Here is a 21,969-nt window from a genome sequence, read left to right as displayed (position 1 = left end):
TTGGGTTTCCAGTGTGGGTTACCTCCCTTTTTAAAAGCTCCAGACACCGTTAAGCATGTTTCAGCAGGCTGTGGAAACCCCCAAAAATCAGTGGATTGGGGAAAAGTCTTAAGGAAAGAATGCTTCCTTATACTTCAGTGGGATAGAATAGAACCAATTCAAGATCAATAACCATCCCAGTTCCTACTCCAAGGTGGGATTGTAATAAAAAGCACCCCTTTCCAGAATCTTTCCTTCTTCATAAATTCTAGGTGTCTTTGTTTGGAAGAGTTAGAGTGCTGAGCCTCTGAAAGCGTTCTAAGGAAAGGAGTTTTTCACTTTTTCAGTTCCTTTGAACATAGGGGTGTCTTATGTGGTCTCTGCTACCTCTAAGTCTTTGGTCCTGTGTTTTTTTCCCCAAGTCTTGCCACCCATTTACTACAGTACTTCAATGCTCTGTGGGTTTTTTATTTGAATGCTAGAAATGTCTTCATTTCTTAAGATTGTTTAAACAATTTTTTGTGGATGTAAACGTGGTTTTGTGTCTAGTAGGCCTGTAAGAAAAATGCCTTTTAGTAAGCTGAAGCTGTTAGAATCTTATAGATCAGTGATGTTACAACTGAGTCAGTAGAGAGTAAAGGATAAAATATCACAGGAATGGCTGCTTCTTCAGATCTGAGACAACCTGGAGCGGACTTTTCCTCTCTTTGCTTAGAAAAACAGGTAGTGACTGGAAGTTTGGCGAGTTACAGAAATGATACACTGATTCACAACTTTAATTTTCTGTAGCACAACTTCTTGTCTCACTTTATTTTCCCAAGAGTGGAATGAGGTAAGCAAGACTCACATTTGACAGATGTCACAGATGTCCCGTGCCAGGCAGCTAAAACCCTTTCCCTAGCTCCCACTCAAGGCTGCTCTCCCTGCAGCCCTGACCTCTGGCTTCCAGACATACCTCTCTGCTAACCTACTGTGTGCCCTGGGTAAATTAGTTAACTTCTCGGTCTCTGTTTTCTAACCTCTGCGATAATGTCCAGAAGGATACTTTCAACCATCTTTTCACCATGCCCTAGTGAGCAGGAGCTTGGAAACTGGTTGCGGGTGGAGAGGGAATGTTTGGTTGGCTAAGCACGCTTTCCAAGCTATCCTTCTGGTTCTTCGCCCCATTCTTGCAGATAGCTAACTTCTCTGTGAGGGCTCCCTTGAATTTTTTGAGCACACTTACGCTCTTCTCAGTCCTGCCTTCTTTTGGGGAACAAGAGAGGGTGGAGAGGAAGTGTCTGGCAACTACCAATATTTTCCCCTAGGAGGAGCTGCTCAGCCCAGATGAGAGTGACACGCACCAACTCCAACTCCTGGCCGGGAAAGCTTTATCCTAGCTCCTCGGAATGCGTGGACCGGAACGCGCTCGGTCTCTCCGCTGCGGGTCTCGAACCGGCCTCCCTGAACTCCCGCTTTCCCTGGCTTCGGCAGTCCGGATCTGGGGGGCTGCAGGACAGGCCCGGCGTGACCCTTGGTGAACGGCGGCGGCCTTTCCTACCCCTCCCCTCCCATCCTCTCTTCCCGTTTCACCCCGCCTCCTCCTCCCTCCTCCCCAAGGCTGACAGCCCGCGAGCTGCCAAGCAGGGCGCAGCCATGGGAAGAGGAGGCGGTCTGGGGAGCGGCGGCGGCGGAGGCAGCGGCGGCTGCTACGGCAGAGGTGGCGGCGGTTGCTGCTGCTGAGCCCAGGCGGTGGCGGGGACCCCGGGCGGGGGCCACGCGGGCCGAAGGCCCCCGGCGCCATCGGCCCCAGCCCCGACGCGAACCTGCGCGCTCTCTACAGAGGCTCGGCTCGGAGGTACTGAGGGGCTTTAGGGAATCGGGCTCTTATTCTCTATTTTACCTCCTTTTGGGCCAGAGGGCCTGGAAGTGGACTCTGGGACGCCAGTTGTTTATGAAAATGGGGGGAGGGGATCTGTCTTATGTATTTAAACGGATAATTTTGTTCCGGGTGACTTGAGGGTTGGCTGCGCTCCCCTCCTCCTAGCAAAGAAGTGTTTTCTGTTGGTGGGTTGTTGTAACACGATCTGTACTGGGGACGTGAGAGTGTGTGTGTGTGTGTGTGTCTGGAATTTGGGGGGGGGCAGGCAGTTGGGGGCGATGGGCTAAACACCCCAAGCTGGCGCCAGCTCCAACCCGTGTGTGCGGTGCATGGAGGGGTTTCCTCCGAAGACAATTTTGTTAAAGTCGTAAAAGTTTAGCGAGTGTGTTTCTGTTTGACATCATCAGTCGGGCAGGGGCAGGAACTGCTGAAGCTGCCGCTGCCCAACAGGGAAAGGTCCCAGGAGGAGCTTGAGAGAGACCCGGGTGATTCTGCAGTGAGCTGCCACACCGGCGTTTCTTCCCCCAAGAGCCGCCTTTTGCGTGTTTGTGCGGACTGCAGCTGCGTATTGGGCACAAGTGCATCTGGGGTCAGGAGGGTCACAGCCACCAGTGCCTATGAACTGGAGTGGATGGAAATTGTGGCAAGCCGACTTCTTCCAGTCTGGGACACACTTGTGGTTATGAAATCATCCAGGCTCAGAATAAAAAAGAGAGAGAAAAGAAAAAGTTTTGACAGAACTGCCCTACACCTGAAGGCTGCGAATGAATGGGGTATCCACGAGTTTAGGGGGAGGGCGCTGGCAGCAAGAGTGTGCGGAGCAGGGTCACCCCCTTGCAGGTGCGTGGGGAAGTCTATTTGGGGCGACTGCTTTATATATAGCCCCAGGGGGGACGCCTGCCCGAATGGCTGCAGGGGTTCGTGGTTTGGCGCTGGCTGCATGTATCGAATGGGTGTAAGTGTGCTCTGTGTGTGCGCTCGTGTGTGCACCTGGGGAGGCGTGTTGGCGCCTGAGCCAGTAGGGTGTGCGGGGGTGGGGGTGGGTGGGGGAGGAAGAGGCCATTGAGGTGCTGTCCCGCCTGTTTGTGCCGCCAGGAGAACTTGGAAGGGACATAAAAGGTAACGGGAGGCCAGAAGGTTGAGAATTCACAGAAGTTCCCGCACAGAATTAAGTACGATGGGCTTTAAAATGCCTAAACCCATGTATTTCAGAGTCTGAGAGCTGGAAATAGAGGTTTCTGGAGTCTCAGGAGAACAGCACGGGAGCACGTTTGAGAGATCTAGGAGATGTGTGTAGTTGTCGCCACAGAACCACCGAGATAGCAGGTTGCAGCTGTGATTTGAGATTTCCAAGGTGCTGCTGTCCACAGTAATTAGGGAGTGGATGGTCTCAGGGGTGTTTACCCTTAGATCCCTGGCATGTGTGCCTGAGAAGACACTTTCCTCACAGACTTGGGATGTTGTGACAACCCTAGCAACTGTTTCCCAGGCTTGTTTCCACCTGGTTCACCCTAGGAGTCCCTTTTTCTGGGGATGCCCCTGTGCCTTGGAAGAGAGAACTATTAAAACATTTCCAGCAGCTAAAATGCTGGATCCAAACAAAATAAAACGATAATAGCAGACAGTGTTGTTAGTTCCATTTGCTCTGTGATTGGGAGTTCTATCTTCTTTTGGGAAAAATGAAACTTTTTGTTCCCAGATTAAATTTTGAGGGCTCTCCAGTCATTTACAGTTTCCCTTCAGAAGGAGCTTTGGATGAATCTGGAAGGATGTATTTGAGCCTACAGACTCTTGGAAAACATCATTAATATTTATTTATTTATTTATTTTTGTAGAAACAGAGTCTCACTGTACCGCCCTCGGGTAGAGTGCCGTAGCGTCACACGGCTCACAGCAACCTCTAACTCTTGGGCTTACGCGATTCTCTTGCCTCAGCCTCCCGAGTAGCTGGGACTACAGGCGCCCGCCACAATGCCCGGCTATTTTTTGGTTGCAGTTTGGCCGGGGCCGGGTTTGAACCCACCACACTCGGCATATGGGGCCGGCGCCCTACTCACTGAGCCACAGGCGCCGCCCATCATTAATATTTTTAAAAGCTTGTCCTATCCCTCACCTGCTTTCGCCCTTGTAAACTTTTTGTTTCACATTAATCTAAGGAAAATTGGTAAGCCAGCATTATTTTTGGGGGGGTGGTGGTGGTGGAAATAAATACATCACAGTGAAATTATAATTTTGGTCTCCTGAATGCCATGGAAGCCAACACTTATTAGGCAAAGGTGTGAAATAAATGTCCATAACACAATGACAAAGTGACAACGTGAGTACTTTTTTCAAACTGAACATAACTTTGCCTCATAAATGCCATGGTTTTTGATTATTAGTTTTTAAATAGCAGACTCCAATCATAAACCACTTTAAAATGGGTACTAGAGGTTTTCTCTATGTGATGTCTGGTGCCTGTATTAGTAAGATGTTTACAGTGCTTGGTAACCTATGGATTGTTATGTTGAGTATCTTGTTAGCTCAAGACATAATGTTTATAGCGTAATGTAACAAATGGAGCTACAGTGCAGTGGGCTTCTGCCAAGCCCATGAAGCACGCTAGTATGGAAACTAATCTTGAAGTTAGTCCAATTTGGTGGGCCTTTTCGGCTATCATCGGCAAGCACTGTTAATGTAAAGATTAGTGTGAGTGATACAGTGAGAATATGAGATAGCAAATTGTTTAGCTTAGAGGGAAAAAAGCATGGATTATGTTTGTTAATCTGCTAACCTGAAGATTAAGCTTCTTTGGTCATTCCTCTGGTAAATTGTGTAATTATGGGGACTTGACTTGCTTTTAAAGTACAGATTTTTTTAAATGTCAGTAATACAAATAACTTATTAGTGTGCTCTCATGTGTCTGTACCATCCATTGCTTTTTCTTTAAAAAAGACCCCTATACTTTGCTCTAATGGTGTAAATAATATAAGCATTCAGATAACCTAATCACTGAATCTTGAGTTGGTTGGAGTCAAGCTTGATGAAGCCAGAGTCCTCCCTCAGCCAATTGTGTAAACAAGACAGTACAGGATGTCTTTTTGGCAAGTGATTTTTTTTTTAACCTGGAACAGATACAATGTAAATAGCATGCCCAGTAAAATGGTTGGTTAGGATGTTAACTAACTTTAGAGGTAACTATCTCATGCTTGAATCTTCACTCTTAAATCCATGAAAAGGGGCTACACTATTTCTTTTTGGAAACAATAAGTTAAGAATGTCAATTTCTTGCTGGCCAGTCCATTCTAAGAGGTTTTCATTTCTGCCTTGTACTGACTCAACATTTTCTTTCATTTATTTGCCTGCTTTTCAGTTGCTAGAGTTGAAGACTGTGAATCTAACCTCTCTTCCCTTTGAATACTAGACTTGAAAAAAAATACTATGCTCCTTCCTGAATTCTTTTTGCCTATATTTGCAGCTGTTCCTCACCGACTATGGGGTTACACCCGCCTCTCCACTGACAATATGCCTGAGATTCTACATTCTCTCCATTCCTCTAAATGTTCTTGTCTAAAACAAGCATTTGGAAGACTTAGTCCCAGACATCCTATATCTATTAAGAACATTTAATATTCATGAGCTTCCTAGCCATTTCATTATACTGTTGACTAATTTCAAACCTGTAAAGATAACAGCTTGTTCTTTTCAGATTATTAGTCATCCATAGTCAAAGCATTATGATAATAGCTTCAAAATGCTTTCTCAAGCCTGAACTTATTATGAATCTATGAAAAGCATAATATTGTACAAGTAAATAAAATTCTATATGCAATGCAGATAGCTTCTTAATTTCTCCCTATCAAAAAATACCAGATGTAGAATATTCTGAAGGTAAATAAGTTGAAGCTACATGTCGCACGTAGGGACTATGATATATATGTTGCATAGACCTTATTGTGTATGCTTTCATGAGCATGAGTTAATACTAGCAATCAGGCATTTATCAAAAGCTTCCTCTGCCCAAGTCCCAGAGAGAATACCATCTGGCCGTAAGTGAAGTGCAAGTTCAGCAGACAGAAATGCTTCCTCAGGCAACTGGGATATAAGATGTACATACAAGACATGACTATGTCAACAGTCTACTTTTTCTTAGGAGGTAAATGTCTTGCTAATGCCACAGGAAAATCTAAAGTCCTCATGTCCCGTAAATGGATAGAGTGTAGCATCAGTATGAACTGAAGACGCCATGTCCCATTGTGTGTCTGGATAGGAGTTAGGCAAAGACTCTGCTACCCCTAGCTGCCTTGGAGGAAGGCAGCCAAGCTGGCTTTTACAGCGGAGAGAGTGTGGCTCAAAGATAAGCATGCTGGGGCCCATTGACCTGCCTTTTGAATGTGGCCTTCACCGCCTACATCCAAGGTAGTTCCTCTGAGATTGACTTTTTTCTTTTGTGAAAATTATAATGCCTACCTTCCATGTAGCATTCAGGGCCTAAACTGTGCCTTAGGCACCGACCTGATAGGATTGCTTTCTCTTTTATGCATCTGTCTTGGGCTTCCCAACCGAATTATTAGTTCCCCTTAAAACCAGCTGAGAATCTGCCGCTGCAGTGTTTTCCTAGAAGAAATATTTAAGGTCAATGATGATGACAGTGTTGTCATTTTAGCAAGTCTGAATGTGGAGAAAGGACCACTTTTTCTTGGCAGTTAATAGGTGTGACATAAACTGACACCTGGGCCTGTCTGAAGACCCTGGTTTGGTGAAGAGACCTTAGGTTAAGACAAGGGGACAATGACAGTCTTATGCTGTTAGATGAAATATTGCCATGCTGTCCCCCTAAATGTGTGTGTGTGTGTGTTTGCATTGAGATAATTTACTTCACCTCTTTGCATTATGTCTTCATTGATAAATGTTTGTTTTTAAGTTGGAATGATATCAGGAAGCCTGGGTCCCTGCCTCTAATGGGCTTTGTACTTTTGCAGACTAACCTTCCTGGCTTCAAATTTTTACATGTTAAAAATAAACAAACAAAAAAGAGGAGTAAACAAGTCAACCCCTTAAGATTCTTTTCAGGGCTGTGCTTTGAATTTATGTAATTATCAAATCTCTTTCTTCTTTTGAATTTAAGTATAAAGAAAGTGGCTATTTTATTCCGTCACCATGAATTTTTTAGTCATTTAAGTAAAACAGATAAAATTTTTATCACAACTGTGCTTCCAGCTTCCACCCCGAAACAGGGCAACTCATCACGATCCAAGGCAGAAAGTCTGCCTGCGCCAGTTTTCTTCTGTGTTGTTTTTGCTTTGGGCTGAAGACGATTCAGTGATGAGTACCTGTGTCTTAAAAGAAGGACGACAGAGGCATTGTTGTTCAGTCTCAGCTTTTCTTCAGTGCTTCTCCCTGCCTTTTATTGTAGGCAAATAAAATTGTAAGTCAGACACTAATTTTACTTGGTAATGCTCCATAAGAAGCAGTGATTTTGTCAGAAATTACTGGGATGTGTGTTTTTAATTAGCATCTAAATTTACCTTCAAATGCTCCATTCCAAAATCAGCAGATAATTTCTTCTCCAGAGCCCTTAAAACTTCCATATGTGTACACTGCTTTGATTAGGGCTTGCTTCTTTTGTTATGAACTAGACTTCAGCCACTATTCTTTTAGACTAGTATAATTATAATCCCAATGTATTATATTTCCCAAATTGTGAATTTGTTTAAACAAATGTCCACCTAGCTGGACTTCCAGGAAGAACTCACTTTCCAGTCATCGTGCTCAGGTAGTAGAGAATACCCTGATGAAGCCCTCTTTCAGCATTAGAACACGTAAAGAGGGCGGCGCCTGTGGCTCAGTGAGTAGGGCGCCGGCCCCATATGCTGAGGGTGGCGGGTTCAAACCCAGCCCCGGCCAAACTGCAACAAAAAAATAGCCGGGCGTTGTGGCGGGCGCCTGTAGTCCCAGCTGCTCGGGAGGCTGAGGCAAGAGAATCGCGTAAGCCCAAGAGTTAGAGGTTGCTGTGAGCCGTGTGACGCTACGGCACTCTACCCGAGGGCGGTACAGTGAGACTCTGTCTCTACAAAAAAAAAAGAATGTGATAGAACACGTAAAGATTTTGCAAATTGAATGGATACTTTTACACACATTTATGTCATAGACATCCTGCTGTAGTGACATTTGCTATAGTGACTCCTTGATTGTTTCCTCACTTGTTTACGAAATGAAACATTTAAGTAGCCTATTAAGAACTCTTGGAAGAATTCCCTCTATGTCTTTTTTTTTTTTTTAACTTTATTCAAAGCAATACAACGGTACAATATTTAGGTTGCATTGTTCTCACTTCAGAGCAAAGTTCCATTTGTGGAAAGAGCCTCTCCCCCAGGGGGCGTGTTATACACCCTCACAATGTGCACATTAGGTGAGATCCCGCCTCGTGCCCTCCCTCCCTCTGCTCTGCTCCCTACCCCAAACTGAACTGTAATAGCGTTTTATTGTTCTTAGGAACATGTAATTGTTTATATATTGATTTCATACTAGTATGGAGTACATTGGATATTCCTCTGTCCATTCTTGCTCCTCTATATTTCTTTTGTATACAGTAGATTAGACATATAATAGAGTTATTTGTACAAATAAAAATACTTATTCTTTTCTTGATTTAAAAATGTACTTTATTATAGTAAGTGTTACATCTGTTTTTTGATGTGTATCTTATATGAGTTGCCATATAAACAAAAGTACAGAGTCACAGATCTTTCCCTGTGCTTATTGAAACAAAAGACACATAATTGATGCAGTACATTGTCATCTTAAATTTAATGATGACTGGTGGAAATCGCGAGTCAGACCTCCAATTCTGATTGCCATTAGTCAGAAGGCAGCCTTGCTCTTGATCAGTATGATGGTATAGGATCCTCATCACTCTATCAGCTTCGACTCCAGACATCTTCAAGCTATGTGATTGGTCTTAGAAAACCTCATTTTGGCCAAGCAAAGTGAGGAATAGTCCAGCAGAGTTATATGTGAAGGATATTTGAAATGGACTCCCAACGGAAAGCCTCTCCAATGGCTTCTTCCCCTAGGGTAGAAGAAGATACTAGAATTCTGGTCAAAATGATAACAGATAAAGAAAAGACACTATCTTTTAAAATACCTAATTGTCTAAAATTTTTATTATTATAGGTGCATTAATAGTTGTATATATTTATAGGGTATATGTGATGTTTTGATATAGGTATACAATGTGAATTAATCAAATTAGAATAAGTGAAATATCCATCATCTTGGGCATTTATTGTTTCTTTCTGTTAGGGACATTTCAGTTCCACTCTTTTAGTTATTTTAAAGTATGAACAAGAGGTGAGGAACATGGAGCCTTAACGATACATGTGGTCTTCTAGATCTTTAAGTGTGGCCCTTTGACTGAATCCAAATCCTTTCATTTTATTAATATACAGGGTGGCCATCCTGTATTTTTGTTCATTTTCTATATTTTAATTTTACTTTTCAAAGTGAATGTATTAAAATACCAAAGAATAAAATAGGTTTCAATAAAATAATACTCCCATATTGATCAGCAAAATCAGAACATTAATAAGAAATTAAGGCTAAGTTGATAGCTGCTATACCCATGATTTATTTCTAACTTTCTCTGCCTGACTGGCACAATAGCCAAACAAGCCTGGTTGGCAAGAATTTATGGTGGTTGAGTAGTCAGTCTGTTATCAGCCTTTGACAGTGGCGCACTGTGTTTCTGTTCAAAGTGGAATTTGTGAATAGTTGTACAGCTTGACAGTATTTAAAAATTCTGCTTAACAGCCCAACATATCAAAGAAGACCAAGAAAAAGCTGAAGGAAGAAAACGTATTTTTTAATAAGGATTGGGAATTGCAATATTATCTTGCTTATGCTAACAATAAGATAATTTTCTTGCTTGGCGATAACTGCAATTATCAACATTAAAGAAATTCAATGCTCATTAGCATTATAGCACTCATAGGGACCACAAACAAATATTTTAAATTAAAAGGGGAAGCATAAAACGTTGTGTTGCAGAAATTAAAAGATGAAAAACAAAAGTGAAGATAATTCTTTCAAGCAGCAATATGACCTGGAAATAATGCCACTGAAGCAACTTGTAAAGTAGCTTATATACTTAAGGGGAACTGGAGAAGCCATTCAATGATAGAGAAATTGTGGAAGAATGCATTGTTGAAGTTGGAGGATGCTTAGACACCAATAACATTTCAAAATGTGAAGAACTGCCTCTTTCAAGGAGAACTGTAACAGACTGGCACTATGAATTAGCCTTTAACTTAATAGAATACTTTTATGCAAAACTTCAAAAGGTCCCATTTGTTAATTTTTCTTGTTGCCTTGTTGACTCCAATGGCATTGGAGTCTTCTTCATAAATTCTTTGCCTAGGCTAACTGTTTTTCAGTAGTTTTTTCTAGAATTCATATAGTTTTTATGCCTTACATTTAAGTCTGTTATTCATTGTGAATTAATTTTTGTGAGTGGTGAGAGGTGAGAATCCTGTTTCAGTCTTCTATATGTGGCTATCCAATTTTCTTAGCATCATTTATTGAATTAGGATTCTTTTCCTCAGTGTCTATTATAGTATACTTTTCAAAGAATAGATGCTGGTATGGATTTGAAGAGGAGATTTATTATACACTCTTGGTGGGACTGCAAACCAGTACAATGTGTGTGGAAAGCTATGTGGAGATATCTCAAAGAACTAAAAGTAGACCTATCATTTGATTCAACAATCCCATTATTGGGTTTTACCCAAAGGAAAAAAAGTCATTTCATCAGAAAGACACATGCACTTGAATATTTACAGCAGCACAATTCACAATCACAAACATGTGGAATCAACCCAAGGTGCTAATCAGTACATGAGTGGATTAATAAAATGTGGTATATGTGCACCGTGGAGTACTTACTCAGCCATAAGAAAATGGCGTTATTTTTTGTATCAACCTGGATAGAACTGGAGACCATTATTCTAAGTGAAGTATTACAAGAATAGAAAAATAAATTCCACACATACTCACTATTACATTGGAACTAATTGATAAACGCCCATGGTGCAAATTTGGTAGTAAAACTCAACTGAAAGCAAGCAGGTGGGAGGGGGGAAGAGGGAAGGGATAAGTTCACTTCTTATGGGTCCATATTATGGAACAGGTGACGGGCATGCTTATAACTCTGATTCAAACTATACAAAGGCAATTCATACAACCAAAAGATTTCTACCCTCATAATATTCTCAGATTTTAAAAAATTGGTAGGATAGTAAATAAAAATTATAAGGAAAAAAGCACAAGTCATTAAAGGTGTGTAAACTTTAAAATTAATAAAAAGTCTTTATTTATTGAAATTGTTAAGAACATATTAGTTAGATTTTCACAAAATGACGTACATTTTTAAGTATCTCTAATGTAAAGGTTTCTGAATGCATCCCTATTTGATTATAAATTAATGCAGCCTTCTAATATAAAAGTTTCCCCACCCCTGATGTACCCTAATTTATTGTTAATTATAGTTACTTTGTTGTGCTTTCAAATGTTGTTTATTCTGTCTAACTATCCAACTATACTTTTGCACCATCTCCACTTTATCCCCTTCCTTCTGCTAACCTTCCAAGCACCTGGAAGCCATCATTTTACTCTCTACCTCTCTACATAAATTGTTTTAATATTTAGCTCCCTCCCACATCTGTGTGAGGACATGTGATTTCTGTGCTTGGCGTATTTCACTTAACACAGTGCTCTCCAGTTCTACCCATGTTGTTGTTGTCAATGGCAGGATTTCACTCTTTTTTAGGGCCATATAATATGTGATATCCATTGAAGATACCATTTTTATGCTTCGCATGTCAGAAAGATTAAAAGAAAGAGAACTAAGAAGGAACGAGAATGACTTCTTTCATACCAGCAATGTAGCATTTTATTTCCTTTGGAGACATTAGCAAAATAATGCTTGCTTTTCATAAACTAGGCATTCAACAAATATTTAACAGGTGGCCTTAGCTTGTAGTAAAACACAGAAAGATACTGAAGTGTTGACAAGAAGTATGTGGAGAATTTGTAGGCAAAGATATGTGGGTTGGATCAGGTGGTAACTAAGATCTATCTAAGCTCTCAAAGCATATTTACTTTCTTTCTCCTTAGATTAGTGATGGCACCCAGCCTAGATGACCAGCTTTCCAAGGTGAATACTGTTTGGAGCTTTGGAAACATTTCGAATGTTTAAATTATTTGAAACAAGATGTATACAGGTTTTAAATTTTAATCTAGGAGTCCGTAGGACTTGGGAAACATGTCCACTTTGCCAGGTCTTGCTATATGCTCATTAGGGACATGACGTGTTAGTTTTAACTCTGTTACTTTTGTCCTATAAAGTTTCATGTTTTTATTTTTTTTAGTGCATATAGAATATGTGGGAATCAATTATATCATCCGTAAAATACTTCGAGAATTATGGGAAAAGACACTGAATAGTGTTTTTGTTTTTGTTTTTGCCTACAGGATATAACTTTGGCCAAGCTAGTGGTATTTTTGGTATCACTGTGAAAAATCAAAGGAAGAATATGTATTTATTGAGCCATTTTGTGTTCCCAGGAATGTGCTAGCCACTGGGGAATATAAAAGGAGTATAAAACATGAGCCTTAACTTTGGGACCCGGTATTCAAACTGGGAAAGCAATACTATGAAAGTGTGTGGTGTGATTATGAAGTTAGGCAATTAATTCATCCTAGAAAAAGTGCTGTATACTTCATCGCTGAATATTGCTATAGTCACATTCAAGGTACTCCCCTTGGGAAGCTATGCCCTGACGCAAGAGCCTAGTCCACCCTTCAAAGCAATTTTGGAACTCTTTTTCTGGAGTGGCTTTCACAGCTGTCATCGTACCAGGTATGACAATTAAGTTCATGAACTCATCCTAGAAAAAGTGCTTTGTTGCGTAGACTAGGCATTGGCAAGGGTGCATTGCTTTCCAAGGGGAGTACTTTGAAAGTGACTGTAGTGGTATTCAGCAATGAGGTATGTTGCACTTTTTCTAGGACAACTTCACAAACTTAATTGACTGACTTCGTCTATAATAGTTGATGACTATACAATTCATTAAATTGTATAGTCATCAACTATTATAGACTATAAATAGTCATCAACTATTGTAGACTATAAATTCTATATTTATTTAGCATTTATAAATCAACTGGAAGATCTGGAGAAGAAGCCTTAATGAGTAAAGTGGCTACTGGGTCAGGCCTTAAGACATAGTAAATATTTTTGACAAGTAGTAGGATTGGAGTAATTTCATGCGGGGAGATTGGGAACCAGGGACCAGGAGGCATATCTGGAGCTCACTAGGGTTAATGGTAACAAGAAGCAGGCAGGGTGTACTGGACTGTGGATTTGTTATCCCCTGGAAGCGCTTCCCATTACCTATTACAGATGTTGCCCATAGGCCCATTCCTTGGTGAAGACTGTTATGTGGCTGCCCTGAGCCTAGTGCTTGCTAGATGGTGGTGGCTGCTGCATGGAACTTCAGCATACTTCTCTTTCTGAACATTATGTGAATTCAATTTTTAAACTTCTTTTTTGAACAATATTCCAAGAGGCCTATTGTAGATTTCCAACAGTATGGCTTCCTTTCAAGCATACAGTCTTGAGTGGGCCTTAGGACAGTGGAGTTGGCCTGAGATTCCTTCCTCCACCCTCACTTCCATGCCACATGCTAAAGTTGATAATCCTGGCCCATCAGAGCTATAGTCCCTTGTAGTACTTGAGATCCTCCACCAGTGATTCTCATCCAAGGCACCGCCTCTCTGCTAGGTAGTGCAGAACTCTATTTGGAAATAGAGTTGTGTAAGGACCGAAAAGAGTTATAGGCTTTCAGTTCCCAGAGTCAGGGATACTGAATTTCTGTAATACCAGGGACAATCCTACCCAAGGAAGATTGATGCCTTCTCAAGTGCCAATAGACCTCTACTGAAAACTTTTGAGTCTAATATCCTCGCTTTATCTATAGAGAACTGACAAGATTTCCTTTTAGGATTAAACTTCACAGTGGCAGTGACAGATTTATGACTCAGTTCTTTCCACTTTCTTTCAAGGGCTCTTTCCACTACACCACAGTGTCTCCTGTTAACATGGATATAACCATGGAATAGCATGGTGTTTACCTGTCTTTGATATGGGAGGATGACATGACAGTGAGCTGTGTTAATCTGAGTGGGTGGATTGTGGATTGAGACAACTGACTCTTGATTAGCAGTTTTTGTGCTGGGAACACACACAGATTTGCCGGTGAATTAGGGTTGTCAGATACCTGTTAAAATGTTGAATGCTGTGAAAGCCTACTGGTAGGTTGGCATTCTGGAAAGAGCACGGAGTGGGCTTTGGAAACATGCAAATCTGGCTTGTCCAACTGGATTTGAAACCAGCTCTGCCTGTCTTCATTTACCATCTTTATGATTCTCAGTAAGTTAAACTCATTGAGTTTTATATGCAAAATGGGGGTGGTGATTCTTAAGTCTCGATAGCATTGTAGTTTAAATGAGTCCAAACAGTGTCTGACACGTATGAAACACTGAACGGACAGACAATTCTCTGCACCGCCCATCTGAGAGGCCCTAAGAACAAAGACTTAAAACCTCCTCTCATAAAAGACCCAGCAGATACCAACCAATTGCTGGGTTTGTTTTTTTTTCCTCTTCCTTTCCCCAGTCAACCAAAATAGGGCTGTAATGAGTCCCTGAAGTGTTTGTTTTGCTTGAACTATTGAAATTGCCCCCCAAAAGAGTAGTGCTAGCCAGATATTGGTTTTGTGTGACTTTTCTGTCAGTGTGCCTAGATAATTGTCATATAGTAAAAATACAAGACATATCCATATGGTTATTGGTGGCTTATCAAATTTGGATTTTAATAAAGTCAACACTAAAAGTCATTTCTAGATGTGGATGTTTCCAAGAGAGAATTCCATCTGACAGTGATGGGAGGTCTTTGTTAGGTGAGGAGTTAAGCGAAGTTGGCCAGTAGAGAGGTGAAGATGATGGCCAAAGACCTTTCTGAGTAAAGAGCAGCCTCTGATGACCTGTTGTAAGTGTGGGTATCTACAGGAATGCACCCAGAAGCCTAACAGTGCTTTAGCCCATGACTTTCAAGACATATACAAAATATACACATACATGCATGCTTTCTCATTACTTTAGCACTTTAAAATTGCCTACATTTATTAAAGGATAATTTTCTAAAAAGGTAAAATTGTGCAGATATAAAATGAACAGAACAGATGTAAAATAATACAGATATTAATTGATGAGGGAACCTGAAAAGATGTTCTTATTGTTTGTAAAAAGAAATCAAAGAAACACAAATGTATGTACAACAAAGAAATGTTGAAATGAATTTGCCATATCTGCTCTATCTATAGGGCAAAAATCAATTGCATTCTAATGGACACAACTGATTTGCATTTGCATGGACAAGCATTGTTTTCATGGCTCAAAATTTATATAAGTTAACTTCTAACTCCTCAGTGCTGTAAAATAATCCAGTCAAAGACAGAGACTCTTAACTTCCTATAGGATCAGCTAATCCCCAGGGGCCTCAGCACTCCACTGAAAGGATATCAAGTAATCTCCTTTGCTCAGATCTCTTAGATGTTCCTTACATGTTCATGATTTCACTGGCCACCATTCCCGCTTCTCCTTCTAATTTGCTGGTGGAAATTTGGTGAGATGGGATTCCCACAACCTTGAGAATTCTCTTATTTTCTAGATATGTGCTTATCTTTAAAACTTTTGATTATGGAAAATCTTAAGCATATGCAAACTAAAGAGAATAGTATTCTGAGGTCCCAGGTGCCTATCACTAAGCTTCAACAGTCATTAATGTTTTGTTAATCTTGTTTCATCTTTCCACTCTGCCACTGAATATCTTATAGCAAATCCCCAGACATCTTGTCTTTTTATTTGTACGTGTAAATAGTTCAGTATGCATATATAACAAATAAGCCCCTTGTTTTAAAATAATCAAGGTCTATAATTTGTGGATAATAGAGATATTAATTTATGAGAGGCTATTACACTTGTTAGTCCTAACTTTGTATTTGTTTACAAAAAGTTTGCTATAAGATATTATAATGGGAAGATTCATCAAAGGAAAACTGGTATATGTAGATTTTCAGAGGACTGGCTCTTTCTTACTTTTAAGTCCCCAGCTCAAATGTCACTTTCTCAGAAAGGTCTTCTCAGAGCCCTGACTAGACTTAGCTTTCCCCAACTAAATCATGCTATCATGGTGACCCAGTTTTATTTTCTGGACATTTATCACTATCTAATATTATCTTGTTTATTAATTTGTTTTGTGGGTTTTTTTGTCCATCTCCATGATAGAAATGTAGAGACCTTTTCTCTCTTGTTAACTCTATATTTTGTAGAAAATGGTCAGTAAGTCTTAATGAATAAATAAAAGTATTTAGTAGTTAATGGGAGTTTCTTAGCATTCTTTCAAACATGTATTTCCCTTCAACATATGCAAAAATGTGTGACTTTCATGTGTCAATTCCTAATGTCGTGATAATTTGGTGAGGTTCTCTCATTGTATGGAGTGGAGAGCTCTTTTCAGGGACCAAGATAATTCAGGACAGCTATAATACCTGCCTGTAAATGACCTTGAACTGGTATAGTTAGTAGCTTCTTTAGTTCACTAGCAAATATCGTGAGAGGAGCAATGTCTTGGTTTATATTTCCTCCAGAAGCACAGACCAGGAGCCAGGATTAAGGTACAAAGAGTTTATCTGGGAAAGTAAAATAAGGAAGGGAAATGAGTCAAGATGGGTACAGTATGAAGCAAGCTACTGCCATTGGCAACCGGAGTTTAATTTTTCAAGAGAGGCTTTGGGAGCCTGGGCAAAACATAAATCTAAGAGGTGTTTCACCCAAGGTTTGAAAGACTGAATAGTTACTTACCAGCTCCCATCAGCCGTTAATTCCTGGGCACTGATGCTGGACAGAGATAAGTAGTCTCCAGGTGCTAAGAGAATTATCAGGCAAAGAAATGCAGGTACCTGTGGTCAGACATGAGCCAGTGTGACGAAGTAGGGGGAGGGGACATGTGTGGGAAGGGACAGGTCACTTGCATTGGATAATACAATCTTATTTTTTAAATAAACTTTTCATTTGGAACTAATTGTAGGTGTATAGAAAAGTTGCAAAGATTGTACAGAATTCCAGTGTATCCCTTATCTAGTTTCTCCTGATGATCACATCCATAAAATGGCATATTTGTCATAACTAAGACACCAGTATTAATACAGTAGTGTTAACTACATTTCAAACTTTGTTCAGATTACTCCCAGTGTTTCCATTAACTCCTTTTTTCTGTTCCAGGATTAAATCCAAAATACCATATTACATTTAATTTTATAATTTTTAATATTGTGTGTATGCTTTTTTATGTGGGCCCTCTCGTGTGTTAAACTAACTGGTTTTTGCAACTAGATAGTATGTTCTTTTTTTTTTTTTTTTTTTTGGCCGGGGCTGGGTTTGAACCCGCCACCTCCGGCATATGAGACTGGAGCCCTACTCCTTGAGCCACAGGCGCCGCCCTAGATAGTATGTTCTTTAAGGGGAAGTATAGTGATATTGAATCCAATGTCATGTTTTACACAGAATGTGTTCTTAACACAGGAAGAACAAAACCATAATCAATGGGCATATGTGTAAGTGAGCCTCCATCAGTAAGCTATGAGGTACTCCCAACTGCGGGATGACTTGAAATAAATTTGATTTTGAACATGTCCCTGAGCATCAATGAGAAGCAAGACTCCCTAAATTTTATATAAATCAAGTCTCTGCAATGTACGTGTAGGTTACATTTATTCCTGCTAATTACAAGGCACATAGCCTTGAGCCTCTTAGACAGCTGAGGGAATGAAACGGAAGGAGTTATTACTTGCCCAGGGATTCACAGCTATTAAGTAACAAAGGTGAGATCAAAACATTTCTTTTTCTGGCTGTTGAGCCTACACTGTCAATACCATACTCAATTACTTCCTCACCTCCCCAGTTGCCCAAACCCCTGTCCTTAGTGCCTTTTTGCTAATGATGAATTATTTAGAAAGTCTGTATTATAAAACTGTAACAGGCCTGGAAGCATGGAACCCAGTAAACTGGATTATCAACCTAGAATTGGTGGATTATTTTCAAAAATTACCTACCATTTGTAAAACTTATTATCTTTTAAGTATGTAAATATCCACATATGTTGACCACAGAGAGTTGATTTCAGAGAGTCATCCATACTCCAATAATAAGTAAAGTTTTGAAACAGGGCTAAAAATAGACATGTAAGCAAGCATTTCCAAAGAGTGGGATATTGTAGGATAATTAAAGTATTTTATTATTTTTAATATGTCTGAGTTTTAGATAATCAACTGCCATTTCTCAGTCTTTCCATAGTTACTGTTTTTTTGTTTTGTTTTGTTTTCTTAATGTTACATGAGGGATATGGACTAGTCAGTGATATCTTTGACTAATCTTTTTATTTGCAGTGGCCCAATTGAAAATTACCCTTGGTTGCCTTGGAACTCTGGGCATGAAGTTAAGTAGAAATTTTTGTAAATTATTCAAGATTTGACTCTGGGAAGATAAACAACATGACTATCTAGGTTAACCAATGCAGAAATTCCTCCAACGTCTAATTCTAAATTCAGAAAAGAATGGGCTTTAAGGTTTTTTGTTTATGTTTGCTTTGATTACAAGTTGTTGGAAGCCTAGAGTTAGTATTTAACGACACAGTTTATGTACAAATTATTGGCTCAGAATAATTATTGGCTCGGATCTAATTTCTAAGAAGATACAAGAGGCAATCATACAAAAACAGGCTTTTTTTCTTAAAGGAATAAGCAGGGAATGACTAAAAGGTAATCCTTTTAGATTTTGCACATTTTTTTTTTTTTTTATTGTTGGGGATTCATTGAGGGTACAATAAGCCAGGTTACACTGAGTAAAGTCCCTCTTGCAATCATGTCTTGCCCCCATAAAGTGTGACACACACCAAGGCCTCACCCAGATTTTGCACATTTTTAAAGGAGAAAAACTGTTACCTTTTAGGACATATGTATAAACCATTTATTTTTCCTAACATGGCTACATTAAGTTGACAGGATTATAAAACACCACCTTTGATCCTTTGTATAATTAATTACAGGAATAATCTGTGAATGAAGGTTTTCAAACTGTGTTCCAGGAAGCCCACCCCAGAGGACCTGGGGGGTAACAGCCAGGCTGGCTGTACCATATGCCTCCAGCCCTGCAAAGCTGCACCTTCATCTGTTTTATGCACAATGTTTCTGAGAAAATTTAAGTTAAAGAATCAGCTTTTCCTTAAAAAAGAAAAAAAAGAAAAAAAAAGAAAGGCAAAGTGTCTAAACCTACTGTATATTTTTTATGTTGTATAGGCTGCTTATCTGACTGCCTCTCTTTAGAAATTCTTCTGATTTCTAGAGAAAAAGTCACATTAGCTACTCTATGTCTAAATCCAGACTTATTTTTTGTAACTGCTAGGTTGTAAGCTTTTACAGGATAAAAAACCTCTCTACTGAGTGGACAGTGAATAGTTTACTTAAGCAATTACTGGTGTGTTGGCAACATTAAATGAAATGCTTACTATGGTCAGGGTCTATACCAAGTCTTTTTATATATTATACATAGGTCACTACAAAAGTTTTGAGATAGGCTATGTTATGGTCCATTATTTGACTTCCAAGAAACACAGTCAACAGCGCCCTTTCTGATCCACCCATGTGTGTTTCAACTTGTTTGGCTTGTTAGGCTCCCAGTGTTTCTGGGAGGCCTTCATTTTTTTCTGTTCACATGGAAACATTTATTGATTTTTGTGTCTCTAAAACCCACATATCATTTAATCTCACTCAAAACCCCATGATACCCCCTAATTCTACATTTGGTGAAACTATGATATAGGGAGGTTAAATAATATACGCAAGGATCCATAGCTGGTAAATAGCACAGTCAAGATTCAAACCCAGGGGAGGGGAGGGGAAGGATGGGCGGAGGGAGGGTAATTGGTGGGACCACACCTACGGTGCATCTTATAAGGGTACATGTGAAACTTACTAAATGTAGAATATAAATGTCTTAACACAATAACTAAGAAAATGCCAGGAAGGCTATGTTAACCAGCGTGATGAAAATATGTCAAATGGTATATAAAACCAGTGTATGGTGCCCCATGATTGCACACAGCTATGATTTAATAATAAATAAATAAATAAATAATTCAAACCCAGATCTAACCACTGCCTATGTGGCTGCTCTTTTATATTCCTTCCTTGAAGAAGCAAAGTTTAATTCCCTTGAGTGTGGGCTGAACTTGTGCGACTTATTTCTTTTTATTTATTTATTTTTATTAATTATTTTTTATTAAATCATAACTTTGGACATTGATGCATTTATGGGGTTTAGGGTACTGCTTCGATATACAATGTGAAATGTTTACATTGAACTAAGTAACACATCCATCACAATTATACTCATTTCTTAATAGTTTTGAAATGTACCATTGCATCATGAACATTGTGTGACTTATTTCTAATGTCTCATTCCAAGGCACCATGGCCTCTGCCTAGGCGGCTCTGCCTCTTATTCCTATTGGATCATTCATTCACTCCAGCAGAAACCAGCTGCCATGTTTTGAGTTGCTCTTTGGAGAGGCTGATGTGGAAAGGAAGTGAGGGAGTTCTGACAGGCAGTTTTGGATCTGGAGCCCTCAGCCAGCGTGAAGCTGAAGCCTCTTGACTACAACCACCATGAGAATAAGCTTGGTGTTGGATCTCTCAGCCCTAGTGGAGCCTCGAGATGACTGTAGTACCCCATTAGTACCTTGACTGTGACCTTATGAAAGACCATGAGCTGGAACCACCCAGATGCCGCATTTAGGTTCTACTCCCTGGACTATAAGACAATAAATATTTGTCATTTAAACTGTCACATTTTGGGTTAATTTAGTATGTGGTAATAGGTAACACTGCAACACTGCCTTGGTCATTTTTTTTAAAAGAAATTATCTTAATGTCATCAAACCTTAAATTTTTAATACATTTATATAGAAAGGAGAATTTTTTCCAGAAGAAAAAATGTTGCCAAATTTAAGTAATAAAATAGTAATGCCCAATTAATAAAACAGTGATAATGACTTCTCTAGAATTTAGGATTTTGTAAGTCACAGGACAGCTGCTTAAGGAAAAAAACCTTGATTCCCAAAAGGATGGATATTAATAATAACCCCATTACTGAAGATAGCATTTTGAACTTTTAAAAATCCTCATGGGAAAACTCAGGAAATAATGTTTGGTAAATAATCACTCATAATCTTAAATCACCAGGAGCATGCCTGCACTTTCCATGACTTAAAGAAGGATATAGAGTGAGGTTGATTTTTAACCTCTTCTCTGGTGATTTTACTCAGCTTTTCAAAGGGGTCCTGACAGCTCAGAGGTCAAGTCATTTCTTGGTTTGCTATGCCTGACAAATTGCATTAAGTCTGCTTTATGGCCACTTGCAGTTTAATAAGTGACTTGGACTTTGATTAGTATCTTAAGAGCTTAAGCCCAAGCATTGGTATAAAACTTTGGGATGTAGAACTATAAACTTAATCTAAAGATGGACACTAAAAGATGAATGAAAATATGTTATTATTGGTTTGTGTATATGTATAGATACTGAATTTGGAATCTCAATTTCTTACACAAGATCCTTGTTGATGTGACTTTAGTGAAAGTGATTTTTTTCTTATATACTTACAAAGTGATCTAAGTGAGTTAAGGAATTCATTTATGAAATGGTTATGGCTAGCTCTTGTTTGGTATTCAAAGTAACTGTAAAGTAGAAATGCTGGTTTTCCTTGCCCACGTTGGAGGACAAAGATCAGACTCTCCAAGTCCTCCCTCTTCAATGTTTTTTCTTCCATAAAACTTGTACCCAGAGTTCTCAAAACTACTTTTTACACTGAACCAGAGTAGAAGGGTATGTTTAATTTTTGGGATTGTGCTGCAAGGAAAGATAAAGATGAATATTGGTAGCCTGAGTGTAAAAATCCATCTTTACCATCATTGTCA

General features: G+C 39.6%; 1 protein-coding gene across 7 annotated transcripts in view; it reads left to right on the top strand.

Annotated features, from left to right (window-relative positions):
• The first annotated feature begins 1,617 nt into the window (after window positions 1-1,617).
• GHR (growth hormone receptor) overlaps window positions 1,618-21,969 on the top strand; it is a 302,031-nt gene continuing 281,679 nt past the window's right edge. For 2 of the 7 annotated variants that reach the window (XM_053591489.1, XM_053591499.1), the window contains exon 1: window positions 1,620-1,816. Coding sequence is in view for 3 of the 7 variants with exons in the window: in XM_053591555.1 (XP_053447530.1) it covers window positions 2,472-2,680 (209 nt within the window). In the remaining 4 variants the exon portion in view is untranslated. Of the gene's footprint in view, window positions 1,817-2,221; window positions 2,681-21,969 lie in introns of those variants that run through there. The other 5 variants (XM_053591481.1, XM_053591537.1, XM_053591555.1 and 2 more) reach the window with 5 other exon arrangements.

Source organism: Nycticebus coucang, chromosome 1 (genome assembly GCF_027406575.1).
Source record: "Nycticebus coucang isolate mNycCou1 chromosome 1, mNycCou1.pri, whole genome shotgun sequence".
NCBI classification, from domain to species: Eukaryota; Metazoa; Chordata; class Mammalia; order Primates; family Lorisidae; genus Nycticebus; species Nycticebus coucang.
Note: the sequence above shows the minus strand (reverse complement) of the source record. Positions and strands in the feature narration are given on the sequence as shown.